The sequence below is a fragment of the Oenanthe melanoleuca genome, chromosome 1A (assembly GCF_029582105.1).
Source record: "Oenanthe melanoleuca isolate GR-GAL-2019-014 chromosome 1A, OMel1.0, whole genome shotgun sequence".
NCBI classification, from domain to species: domain Eukaryota; kingdom Metazoa; phylum Chordata; class Aves; order Passeriformes; family Muscicapidae; genus Oenanthe; species Oenanthe melanoleuca.
Genome location: NC_079334.1, coordinates 10,057,583 through 10,070,613, shown reverse-complemented (window position 1 = coordinate 10,070,613; position 13,031 = coordinate 10,057,583). Strand labels below are relative to the sequence as shown.

Sequence of the window (13,031 nt, the reverse complement as noted above, 5' to 3'; positions counted from 1 at the left end):
GTCTCAGAAATGGGGATCTTCAGGATTTATTTTCCTGGAAAGCTGAGGGCTCAAAAAAACCTTGCAGAGTCTGCAGCACTGACTTTCAAACCAGAGTCTGTGAAGCACAGGATTCACAGACAGGTTTTGTAAGGCCTGTGCAAAGTCTAGCAGAAAAACAGGAATTTTGCTCAAACTCTCTACAGCTGCAGATTTTACCTACAGGGAACTAGGAAAAAAATACAAACCCTTAATGGACAGTGGAAGGATACAAGAGAGACCAGTGACATTTCAAAATCAGTTTTCCTCTTATGAGGAGGCCAGTTCTGTGGAGCCAAGGTTGAGCACTTGGGTTTTTTGGTTTGGTTTATGCTCTTTGGGACCCTGGCTGCCAAGGCTCGTCCTTTCTGATGAAGATAAATTGCCTCTGCCCACCAGAGCCTTCAGTTTTAGTTCCAGCTGGGATATGCTGGTAATCCTGAAATACAAAATTGTCTTCTGAATATATTGCAGTTAACTTCAGTTGTATAAATCCAAGCATTAGCTGGATACTATAAATAGGCAGGATATGCAAGGAGGCCAAGTCAAAAATGTGCAGAAACCCTGCCTTTTTTCCTTAGTGCTATGCTTCATCATGTATAATATTTTTCATCTGAAAAGGAAACATCATGCACGTGCTCTGTGGCTGTTGTAATTAACTGGACATAATGAAGCGTTGAATTTCACACTTTAGAGAAAGAGGTTGGGAAGGATGGGTGAATTTTTTCTCAAGTTTTCCTGCTTTTAGTATTTTCTTGGAGGTAGTTTTCTGCAAGATGGGGTAGGGAGCAGAAATACATCTGGTTTATATTACATGATGGCTGTACTTTGGCAATGGAAAAAGATGGCACTAAAAAAAAAGGAAAGAAGAATAAAAAAGAAAAGTTTGGCAACTACAGAACAGAGCAACAATTACAAGAACTATCTTAAAATTCCCAGGATTTGTAATTTATTTTTCCATGCTTGCATTTTTCTGATGTTGCTGGTGTTAAAGGAGTGGGGCAGAGGAAATTCAGTTGGACTTTCAAAGTTCAGATATCTCTGTGAAGCAATTCTCTTTATTCAGGGTTGCCCCCACAGCAGCTGCTGTGATTTGTACATGAAAGGGATAAGAAACAAGAAAAAGTGATAGACCATAATTTTTTTTCTCCTATTTTCTTTGATCAGTGGACATGAAATCCTGAAGGGGATCTCTCTCTTAGCAGGTCTCATCTATGGAGACAAGGCAGAATCAGGATTAATGCAGATGGTTTTGGGCACAGAGCAGTGTGAGGCATCTTTTGGTGGGAGAGGGGAAAATTTCTTGCAGCAATGCAAGAAGAGCACCTTGTGATGTGTCCCCTGGTGGAGTTTTTTCTTCCTTTTGTATATTCAGACAGGAAAAAGCACAAAGAGCTGAGGCTTTACCCATGTTGTGGCCATTTGGGTGTTGGGCAGAGGTGTGGGGAGCCCAGGACCCTGCCCAGAGCCTGGGTCTGAGCTGGGCTGAGGGGTGACCTGGAGCAGCTCCCAGGAGCTGAGCAGGTGATGCCTCCCCTGGGGCTGCTTCTCACACCCCCAGTTTGGAGTGCAGGGGTTCCTGGGGAGGTTGGGAATCTGCTCTGGGACCTTTTAATACCCCCAGGTCGTTCAACTGAGCTAACATGAAATAGATCACTGGAACAAAAATACGCTCCGAGTGATTTTTAAGTAAAAGCTAATGTGAAAATGTGGGAGTTGAGACCAATGTAAACACATTACATTTAAAACAATTTTCAAATGTAGTAAATTTAAAAAAAAAAAAATTTTCCTGCTCTTGAAATTCTTCAAGAACACATTTTCCCTTCTGAGTCATTATTTAATTAGATTATATTTTATTAGACATTCTTTACAAATTTTAAAATACTGCTATTATACATGCACAAAGGAAAATCAGTTTGAACAATTGTATGTAGGCATTCATTGAAATCAACCACAAAACAGGAACATTTTATGTCAGTTATCAATGTACTCAATATGTATATCTAAAGTGCATTATGTTACAAAAAATATAGAAAGTCAGCAGCACCAAGATACGTTCACAAAATAAATACACCAGTCAACAAAATAAATTATGGTAAATGTGACAATAACTGTCTTAGCCTTAGCCAAAAAAAAAAAAAAAAAAAAAAAGAAAAAAAAGGAAAATTCACAATAACCAAATGTGCAGTTTCAGAGAGCAATGGGGGAAAAGGTTTTATTCTGAGCATTTACAATATTTACAGGTAATAAATATTTTAATACTTCCCATATGTTCACTATTACAGAATACTGCAATATGTCTTCCAAATATCTCTTGCTGAAAATGTCAGCGCCTCCTGCAAAGAAAAGAAAGAACAGGAAAAAGGAGAAAAGTTGATTAATTTTTGTTTCAAATATGTAGACATAGAGTCAATAGCAAAAATGCCACAGTCTATAACAGGTGTGCCTTGCTAGTAATAATTTGCAATAACAGGGCCTGTTTGACCATGTCACAGTTTTAGACACTTATTCAAGATCTCTGTTCTGTTTTTCTCAATGTAACTCCCCTAGAAGTGTGATGACCTGCAGTTTGTCACACACTGAGGCACTGTACCCTCAGAGGAATGGAAAGGGGCTTTGTTTTATTTAGAGCCTTATGCAAGAAGATTCCTGAGTGCTACAGGCAGAAGAATTGGATCACCCTGTGATAAAAATGTCAAGTGCTGGAAAAGAAAAAAATATGCAGTTGGAGAAAAGGGAAAACAGTTTTGAAGATATGGAAAAGGAAGTCCTTGTTAATGCTGTGGCAAAGCTGTGTTGACTGCTGGGGTGTGGTGCCCTGTTCTGAATAAAACACTGCCATGGGGCTTATTTGGGCTCTTTTTCCCACTGACAGCACCCCTTGGCAAGGGGCTGTGGTGTGTATGAGCAAAGGCTGCTCAGAGCTTGGAGTGAGCAGAGCCTTGAGGCATCTCTTCAAGTGCTTGGCTGAGTGAAAAGGCTCCAATCCTGAAACTTTCCCTCTGGGAGCCAGAGAGCTTGAAAAAAGCAACCATCCCATCCTGTTATCCTGCAGCTCCTGTTGCGTTCAGCCCAGCTGAAGCAACCAGCTGCACCTGAGATCTGGGAGTTTTCTAAGGGATGCTGCAGTCTGGTGTGAGTTCTCTCCCCATGAGGACAAAGCAGAGCCTGCTCCCACCCTGTCAGGGTATTCCTTGTGCTGCAACATCAAGTTGCTCAGAGGTGCTTCAGGGAATGCTGAAGGGTTGGGCTCTTTCCCTTTCTGTCCCTGTGAACAGAACATTTCTTTTAGTGGCTCCCTGATGGTGGGATGTGGAGTGGGATTCCCTCTGCTGCAGGACTGATCACCAGAGCTGGGGATAACATCCCATGGGGCAAAAGAGTGTGTGTGTGAGGCACAGCAAAACTCAGATCTGGAGAGTTTAAAATGGTTTTCTTAACATGCACATTGAAAGGGAGGCTACATCTATCATTAGGGAGTTTACTCATTCAAAATTTTTTTAGGAAATTCAGTAAGAGCACCTTAATTGAATTGAAATGGGAATATAGCTGGAATGTTCACGAGAAATAACTTTAGGAGAGTCTGGAATGGAAATGCTAGCATGAAGCTCCTCAATAATTAGCTAGCAACAATATTAGGGTTCATTCAGAGACATTTGAGGACATATTCCAGCAGGTATAACAATGGCACATAATTCATACAGCATGGCTGTGTTTGTGTGTGTGTCTGCACTACTCAGGCTTACTTCTAAGAGGGTGACATTTTTAATTTAGCCTGGATTCTAGGCTTGATTTTAAAGTTTAAGCTAAGCCACATCTTGACAGTGGGCTCTGTACTGATGATAATTTGCAAACTGTGATTTGGACCAAAGTTTTGCAAGATTTGCTTCTTCCATGAAATACTCCTGGTAGTAAGTCAAAAGATCCAGAGATTATATTATTGTTGTCCAGTTTTTTTCTGACCTAAACCCAAAATTTTGTTTTCAAGATTGATCAGAGAGAATTGACATGAAGATTTCAATCCAGGGTGTTCAGCAGAAAAGAAGCACAGATACAGTGAAAATCATGCTTAAACTTTACATCTTTTGCCAACCTACTGTGATAACTGAAAACTCATGTACTAGAAGTTTTTTAAGGCTAAACCAGCATGTTCTCTGTACTTGTGAAGGAGGAATTCCCTTTTCCTTTTTAAACTGATTCTCCTTGTTTAATAAACTCAAATTAATTATCTAAAATATAGGTTCTTTTTAGGAATCTGTGAGAAATGCTACTTTGGATGTTGGACCCCACAGTAAAGCTGAGAGCCTTCAGCCATCCAGACACACTTCAAACAGAAAGGCTGAACTGGGAAAATCAACAGGGTTGTACCTGTAGGTCTTTTCCATATCCCATTAGATGGCCACCAAGGACAGCACAGCAGGAAAAAGAAATTCCCTAGGATGTTTTTTGCCCTACATTCCGGATTTCTTTGTGCTCAAGACAGGTGTCCCTTGACATCTGTTGAAACATCAGTCAGCTCCTGAGCAGAATCCTGAAGTTTGCCTTTCCTAAGGTGCTGAGACAAACCAGTGTCTCCTACTTCCCTCCTACCATGCCCACTGGTTTATGGTCTGGGACACCCTGCTCTATGTCTGAGTGCCCAGCCCCAGGTGTTGGTCTCTCCTGTAGATGCCAGCACGAGCTGAGGTGATGGAGCACATTGCAAACTGTGGCCTGTAAAGCTTAGCCCCAGGCTGGATTTTAGCAAATCCCACAGCTGGTGTCTCTTTCCAAGGGATTTACTGCAAGCAAGTGGCACTTCTCTTGTGTCTCTGTTCTGCCAAGGTGAAGGGGAGGAGGAGAAAAAAGGGTGGGGTTTTGCTGGTGAAATGCAAACATTCAAGGAGAGCTGAAGAGTGGAATCTTTGGCTTTGTCTGCAAGTGTGCAGATTTCCACTCAAGCTGAGAGGACTGCAAGGGGGTGAATCACTTGGGACACCTGCCCTAAAAACCCTTCACTGTCATACATGAGGGAGGCAGGTCCCTCTCCAAGAGATGCTAAACATTTTTAAGCAGCAATGTAATTGTTTCACAAGCTGGCAAAAGGATGGAGCTGAATTAAAAAGTCCTAATGGTAGGGAAAATTTTATGGTGAAAGGCTGGTCTGCATTTTTTGCAGATATCACTGAGAGAGAATTTTTCTGTGTTCTCCCCTAAGGTTAAACAGTAAAATGAAAAACTGTAAAGCAAGGGTAGGAAAGTTGCCAGAAAGGGGAGGTGTTGAGAGGAAGGAAAGAAAACTTTGCCATTTTATAGGTGCAAAGCCTTAAATAAAAGTCAAAGCTTTCAATCTGCTGAGGCCCAAGTGTGGGACCAAGATACAGTGTGGGATACACTACGGTTAAACAGGAAAGGAAATTTTAGTGGCTGTGATGTGCTTCCTTTTTGCAGAAATGCCTTCACTTACTACTCATCTTCAGGAAGCAGATTTTGGAAAGAAGTTGTTTACGTGTATTGTGTCTCATGGGAAAGGAAGGTCTCCAGTGCAAAGTGGAAGGGGCACTTACCTGCAGAGAGCACCTGGAGACTGTGCTTGAAAAGCCAAGTCTCAAAAGATCTGCTTTTACTCCCAGTCTGAGCGAGGCCTTGGCCTCTCCACCAAGGGATAACAACTTCAGTAAACACATGGCACGCTCCCCAAAAGAATACAGCAGGATTACCTTGAAGTGTGATTATGTGTAGTAGCAGAGATGTCCAAGAGTGGGCTCTCAGTCACGGCGTCTCCGTACGTGCCAGAATTTAGCCAAGCCGAGCGGGTTCTCCTCTTTTTCTTCTCTTGCTCCTTACGTTTCCCAGGCTTCGCTTTCTTTTTCTTCCCCGACGCCTTCAGGGGCTGCTCCTTGTAGGTCTGTGCTTTGTTTGTCTCCTGAGTCAGGTATCTGCCCTCATCTTCGCTGCCAAACCGCACGGGGTAGTTCTTGGTGTTGGTGGCAGGTTTGGGGTTGGGCGACACCTCCGACGTCGTGCGGATCTCTGCAGTGTTGACACCTTCGATTAGATTTTGGAGGAATATTCTTCTTCGTAAGTCTTGGATTGACTTGCCCTTGTCATGCAATAGCTGGTGCTCTGATACAGCCCGTTTGCTAAAGGAGGAGAAGAGAGGAGAGGAAAAAAAAAGTTTAGGATTTGGTTATTTCCCAGTGCTTGGCAGAGCTCCTCTGTTCTCTGGCTGTTGTGACCACAGTGATCATGTACCAGGCTTGGAGACATCCAGTGAGGTCAGACTGCTGCAGCAAGCCCTGCTTCTTCCTCAGAGTGGCTGAGAAGGAAAAGACTAAGCGGGTAATAATTCTCAGCTGACTGATCACACACCACTGGACCTGGAGCTGGATTAGTCACTGCTCTGTTCTAGGAAAGCATCCTAGACTTTTAATATACCACACTCGAGGCAGTGAAAGCAGGAGGGCAGTTTTCAGAGAGAGGAAAACTAAGGGCTCAGATAATGCAGCAGGAGAGGGAAACCCAGCTCTTGCACTGGAGCCGGAAGCAGTGTTTATACAGCATCATTCTAGTGATTTCCTTCTGCTCAGTCATGTACTTCAAAAGCATAAACAAGTACACAAAAGTGCATTTTACTCCTACATACGAGTGCAATTGCAGGAGCGTAAGGGAAAAATATTTGAATTTGGATGCCTAAAGCACTGGCACTTCAGTCCACAGTGAGCTATCCAAGGAGGCAGCCTGAGCATCAGCAGAGATGAGCCTCAGCCACTCCTGTGGATTCACCGCTTGGTCACTTGTGTCTAATTATGATTTTAGATGCCTTCCTAATATTGCATTAAGTGTGAACTTTTGAAGCCAAATTTCTTGTCTGCTATGCTGTTTGAATTTTGTGCTAACCCTCTTCTCTAGATCCTCTTCAAGCACATCTGATTTGTTAGAGTGGTTTTTCTAGAGTTCATCCTGACCTTTTGGTACACTGAGCTCGTCTTGTTTTCGAGGAACTGGGAGATGAGTAGCTGTCTGTATTCTAGAGATATTGTACTGGCAAGGAATGTATTAAACATCTGAGGAAAGAATATACAAATGGCACCTGGATAATAAATAACCAGGGAAAATGTGGGAAAATACATGCCTTTTTCTTGAAGTGGAATATATCACAGCTGTACTGTGAACCACAGACAGAGCACAAGCTGGGATTTTAGCTAGGTTCCCATGAATGCAAGAATACAGTTTATCCTTCCAATTGCTCTACTCCAGCATGCAGATTTTGGCTATGGGACCTCTCCCCTTGCATCAGGGTATGGCATGTGACTGGATTGTCACTGGCCAAAAAATTCTGTTCACTGCCTTGCCTTATAATCATTTGGTCAATTAGCTGGGTAAGAAGTGGTTTCTGCATGTGGGTGAACTGGAAGAAGACACAACACTGTGATGAATGTTCCTTCCTTCTCCTATCTCGCTTTTTCCTGCTATGTTACCAGATTTGAAAATGCAAAATGTTTGGGAGTTTTCTGCCTGGCTTAAGAGCATCTCCTTCAATTTCTCTCTTTGTAGGGCTGCACTTTTTGAGTATTGGGTTCAAGTGATGGATTTAAGTGATAATGTATCTCTATTTCTCAGTGTGAAATTCAAACAGCAGCTTTCCCCCATTCCACAAAAAGACTGGAAGATGACTGTCAAAATCTTGCTCAAAATCAGCTCTGCACATACTGAGGTTTTTGTAATGTAATCAAATACTGTCTGTATTTTAAGTGTCCCAAAATCAGTTTTGGATTACTTCAGCCTTTAGGGCAAACACTTTATGTCCCTCTGCTAAATGTCCCTAAGCAAAAATGCAATGTGGTAATGCTAAGGCTGATCCCATATTGTGCCTTTCTGTTCACTGCAGTGACCATTAACACAAGCTCATGATCTCCCCCAGAAGAATTTTTTTGAAAAAGAGCCATCTCCAACACCTTTCTCATTAGGGTTAGTCTGATTGGCAAGTAGGCCAATAAAACCAGCACCCTGGGCTCCTCTGTGCTGCCTGTCAGGCTGTCCAGTGTGACTCAGGTTACATTCTGAGCTCCAGCAGTCTGTTTTCACAGAAATTTGCATGGGAAGTGCAGTTCTGCTTTCACTCTTCTAGTTCATAGAAATAAATTTGCATGGGAAATGCAGTTCTGCTTTCACTCTTCTAGTTCATAGAAAGAAATTTGCATGGGAAATGCAGTTCTGCTTTCACTCTTCTAGTTCATAGAAAGTGTATGAAATCTCTGTGCTTCAGGGAGTCTAAACCAGTGTCTCATGTGATGAGCAAAGCTTTCCTACTGCCTCTTGTGAACTACCAAGGATAATTCCTTCTATCACAGACAACCCAAAGCTGCCTTAATCCTCTAATGTGTATTTGGTCAACTTCCCCACTGTGACAAAATCTTGACTCTCCAAAGCCTGTTATTAAAGTCCTCTTGATTGAAAACCTATTCCATTTTACAGAACTGAAACCTAAACATTTGGTTCCAGTACACACAAGGCAGTCAGAGAGCATTACAAGATCTACATCTTGAGTGAGTATGCATTTCCAAAATAATGCAGGGATTGACGTGTGAGGGCTTGGTGTGCCAGAGAGGGTGGGTTTCTCTTTAAATGTCTGTATGATATTTAGCATCAAGTCTGGCCCCAAATAACATTCTGCTATTCCAGATGATGGTATAACATTATGTAGTGTTACATTTCACATGACTTTTATTACTCAGCCAGACTTAAGGAATACATTTTGCCTACCAGCTTCCTTTGTATGCTCTAGATCAAAAAAATCTCCTTGAAACAAAGATGTGGTAGATACATATCTCTTTGACCTTCTGCCTCCTTCTGCTTCAGTTATTCAAACAACTCCTATGTTTGTAAATCATGGAGAAAGGCTTGCCCAAGAAGACTGATGTAAGAAGTGCTTCATAATGGAGATATCAACAATATCTCACCCACACACTGAGAGTAGGAAGGCAGTGGGGACTGGAATGATTGCATTCACATATTGGCCACAATATGGAAAAAAATATTAGGCTGTTAGGGTTAAGATGACCCACTAGAGGTCCCTTCCATCCTTCTATAAAACACACCTCTCATCCAAGGAAAAGGCTTCTGTACCCAAACCAGGAGCAGTAAAGGCTAAACTTACATGTGGCAGGCACTTTTGAGAGAAGGATGTTGATGGTTTGTACTTGACCAGAGCATCCAAACTAATTACTGGATCCAAATACATCGTGTACATATGAGACTGAGTGTCTCATCATGGGGAGAGCACCAGAAATCCATGGCTTGAGACTATCCTGATTTCACATACTTCCAGATAAGCTGCTCTTTCCAGGCACATTCCTCCTTTTTTTTTTTTTTCTTCTCTCTTAAGATATCTAGCATTTCTAAACTACAACATTCTTCAAGTTACCACTTTCTATCTCAGAGAGCTGCTCTTATTTAGCTGTTATTATCCTTGACTGCTCAAGTTGGGTCTGATCCTAAATTCAGCAAAATAACTGAGGAGGATTCAGTCAGCTCTCTGGATTTTGCAAGACTGAGTGCCCTTGCCACTGACTCCAAAGGGAGGGAAATCTGCTCAACCTATCTCAGGCTTAGGAAAAAATATTTTGAACAGATCTAGGGACATGATGCTGCGATGTCTGGACATGATGATAAAAATATGTAATTTCATTTTGAGGCATTACTGGGTTTCTCAGAAGTTCTTCAGCAGCTAAAGCACTCCTATAACAAATAACATGTCTGGAAATCTTTTCCTGGGACAATTTGCTATTGCTTTCCATGGGAGATTTGCTTCAGCAAAGTCTGTAGAACCAGGCCTATGTAATTTTGATTATTTTTGCATGTCTATAATAATGTGCTTCAGTATTTTCATCCATTACTGGTTTAAGCTTTTGACTGAGGAAAAAAAAATCCTGAAGCCTAAGTGAGTTATTAACCATTAACTCTAGGAATGGTTTGTGGTGATATTAAAACAGGACACATGTTTGAGTGTGGTGTCTGTGTTTGTGCTGTGCCCACAAACAAAACTACGTGCATGCCACTAACTGACAGCTGACTGGTTTCTTGTGTGTGTTTTACATGCCAGAGCAAAGAGGGAGCTGAGAAATGCGTTTTCACTGGTTAACTTACACTTTTCTTCCCCCCTGTCAGGACAGAATGGGGATGTTGGGAAGACCTCTAATCCCAACCTTTAAAAACAAGTGTTAGAACTATGCTAACTTCAAAAAGAGAAAGAGTATTTGTCTGCAAATCTAATATTTTTTTAACAACCAAATTTGGCTTAGATCCAGTTCAGAGTTTCCTAGCCAAGAAAATAACAGCATCTAACTGCACTTCAATTATTTTCTGTTTTTACTTATTTTTGAAACGGAAGTTTTATTCCTCTATATAATATGGTCCCAAAAGAAAGAAACAGCCCAAGATCAGCTTTCAGGAGTACAAAACAGTTAAACGTTAATGGACTGAGAATAATACACTGTAACATTATCAGCAATAACATGTTCTACACAATTTGCTGTAGGAGATTTGTAATAGCTCTCTGCCTGATGCCAAACTTTAGGTGTGTCTGAAGTCACTTCACCTGGGTTGTATTTTTTTTTCTTTTGGGTGTTTGGGGTTATTATTATTATTATTGTTATTCTGTGTGTTTCTTAAATGGCAGAGGAAGTGCTATTTGGAGATCCTGTCCTTAGGTTTGTAATAAAACATTTAAAAGGAAGCCCTTCTGAAATTTGTTGCTGTGTCATGTTTCCCTGTAAGTTGTGATCGGATTTTCCAGCACTCTTTCTCCAGCTTGGCTTCCTTTGGAACTGAATAACAATACAGCCCTCCCCAGTGTGACTGAGGTGTTTCTTCCTTAGAAAATCTGATGCAAGTCCAGAGAAAGCCAGCGAGTTAGATGTGCGAGGCAGCTGCTCCTGCATCAGTGCAGGGGCTTCTCCTGCACTTTGTGTATGGCTATTAGTACAAACCAGGCTGATTATTTTGGAAGAAGCAGAAAGGTCATTTCCTGAACAGACTGTCTTAAGTTACACTATCATTTATCAAAAAATATGCCTCTGCCTCTAAGTAAGATACTGGACTCCCTTTGGATTTTTTTTTTTTTTTTTTTTCTCTGAAGTGGCAGAAATCCAAAGAAATTGTTCAGTACTTCAGTGTCATGACGGCCCTCGCTTCTGCGTGTTTCCCCTACCCTTATCAATACTGGCTGCACGCCAGAGCCGAGGAAGTGTCTGTTAGTAGCACTCAGCATTGGATAAACCGGGATGCTCCCCGCGAGGGTCCCGGGCACCCGCACAACGAGAGGAGAAGAGAAGCCACAAAGCTTTGTAAGGTCAGAGAGCAGCAAAGCGCCCTTTGCCTGCCCCAAACGCCTCCCCCCGGCTCTGGTGAGCACCTGGGGCAGGTAACCCGGAGTGCCCCGTGCAGAGCCCGGGCTCCCTCCCTGCCCCCCTCCCCAGCGCCCCGCCGCCGCAGCCGGGGAGAATAAAGGGAGAGGAAAAAAGCAAAACTCACAGTCTGCGGCTGATCCCTTCTACTGATCTCCCGTAGGAGGGCACTGAGTAACTCAGCAGGAACACCGCGAAACTCCACTGCTGGAAGAGTTTAGCGAACATTGTATCCTCCGGGGCTCAAAACCTGCAAGGAAAGGGAGGTCAGTCCCGAGGGACAGATGCGCCAGCGCCGTCCTCAAGGAGTCCCCGCTTCGGCTCTACCAGCTCCGAGGCTCTGAAGGAAAAACAAACTTTCTGAGCTCTCGGCTCACTCCTTCCAAACTTCGCTCTGTCTCTCGCCCTTCCTTGCTGTCTGCCTCTCCCTCCCTCCCTCTTTCCCTCCCTCCCTCCCTCTCTCTGTCTCTCTCTGCCCGCAGGCAAGATCTCTCTCTGTATTAGTTCAAAAAGCATCCAACTCTCATTTGAACAGAGTTAGAGCAGGGTCCAGTGAGCTCCCTGAGCCCTGTTTAGTTCTAAGCCACGCTCTCAGGGCTTTATGTTACAGCAGAAGCCCTCTTTGCAGATAAGGAAAGATTCCCAAAAGTCAGCTCAGCTGCTCACTTCTCTGTAAACACACGCGCGGACACACAGACAGACACACAGACAGACACACAGGCTGGGGCGGACGGGGGATGCATCTCCACATCCCTCAGTATACCTCTGCGAAAAAAAGGGTAAGGTTCACGTCTGCAGCTGCCCGAAAGTTTTGGTCCCCAAGAGTGACAAGGAGAGAGACAAGCGGTGACAAGGAGAGAGAAGCAAAGGTCGCTGCCTCTCTGGAGAGCCCGAGAGGTCTGGGAGGAGCGGCAGCCCCGGGAGGCTCAGGGGCTGGGAAGCATGCTTGGCTCGGCAGGTTGGACTGGGCTGCAGCCTGCGATGTTCACACGCTCCGGAGCAGCCTCTGGGAGACCTGCGGGAGCACGGAGGCTTTTGCAAAGAGATGGCGCCCTAGGAACATGTGCGGAGGGAGCGAGAGCCCGGGCGGGATACCCCCAGCCAAAAGGGAGACTGGGAATCAGCACTTCCCGGGCCCGCAATCAAAAAGGGGCGAGGAAAGGGAAGCACCCGGCAGCGCAAGCACTCCGCGGACCCCAAGGACTGCGGCCGAGCGCTCCGCATCCTCTGCAGCCGCGCTCCTCTCCCGCTCACCTTCCAGCTCTCCCTTTCCGTGTCTACCCCCGGGCCAGCGCCTCCCCTGCCGCGGGGATTCCTCCCATCGGTGGGAGCACTTTTCAACTCCAGCCCCAAAGCGCTGCCCGGGACTGCTGCCGCCTTTCCTTGCACGCACCTACCGTGGCTGGTCGCCGCTCCCCTATTAGCCGGAGGGTCGGCTCCTAATGATGCTAATTGTACGCTAGTGAAGGGAGGGGGGAGCTAAGGGGGAGGGCTGGGGGAAGGACTCGCGGTCTATGAACACAGGCGCTCCTGGCCAAAAAAGTAAACTAGTGGAAAGTTTTCTCCTCCTCTCCCTTTTTCGCCTTCCACTTCGCCCTCCTCCAGCCTGGCCAGGGCGCTGCAAAG

General features: G+C 44.2%; 1 protein-coding gene across 1 annotated transcript; it reads right to left on the bottom strand.

The window, feature by feature from the left end:
• Positions 1-1,886: 1,886 nt before the first annotated feature.
• Positions 1,887-11,798, bottom strand: PTHLH (parathyroid hormone like hormone). The gene is made up of 3 exons (XM_056515682.1): positions 11,533-11,798; positions 5,718-6,140; positions 1,887-2,354 (listed from the first exon to the last, which is right to left on the bottom strand). The coding sequence occupies exons 1-3, from the start codon at positions 11,631-11,633 to the stop codon at positions 2,345-2,347; spliced, it is 534 nt and encodes a 177-aa protein (XP_056371657.1). The 5' UTR covers positions 11,634-11,798; the 3' UTR covers positions 1,887-2,344.
• Between the last annotated feature and the right edge of the window lie 1,233 nt (positions 11,799-13,031).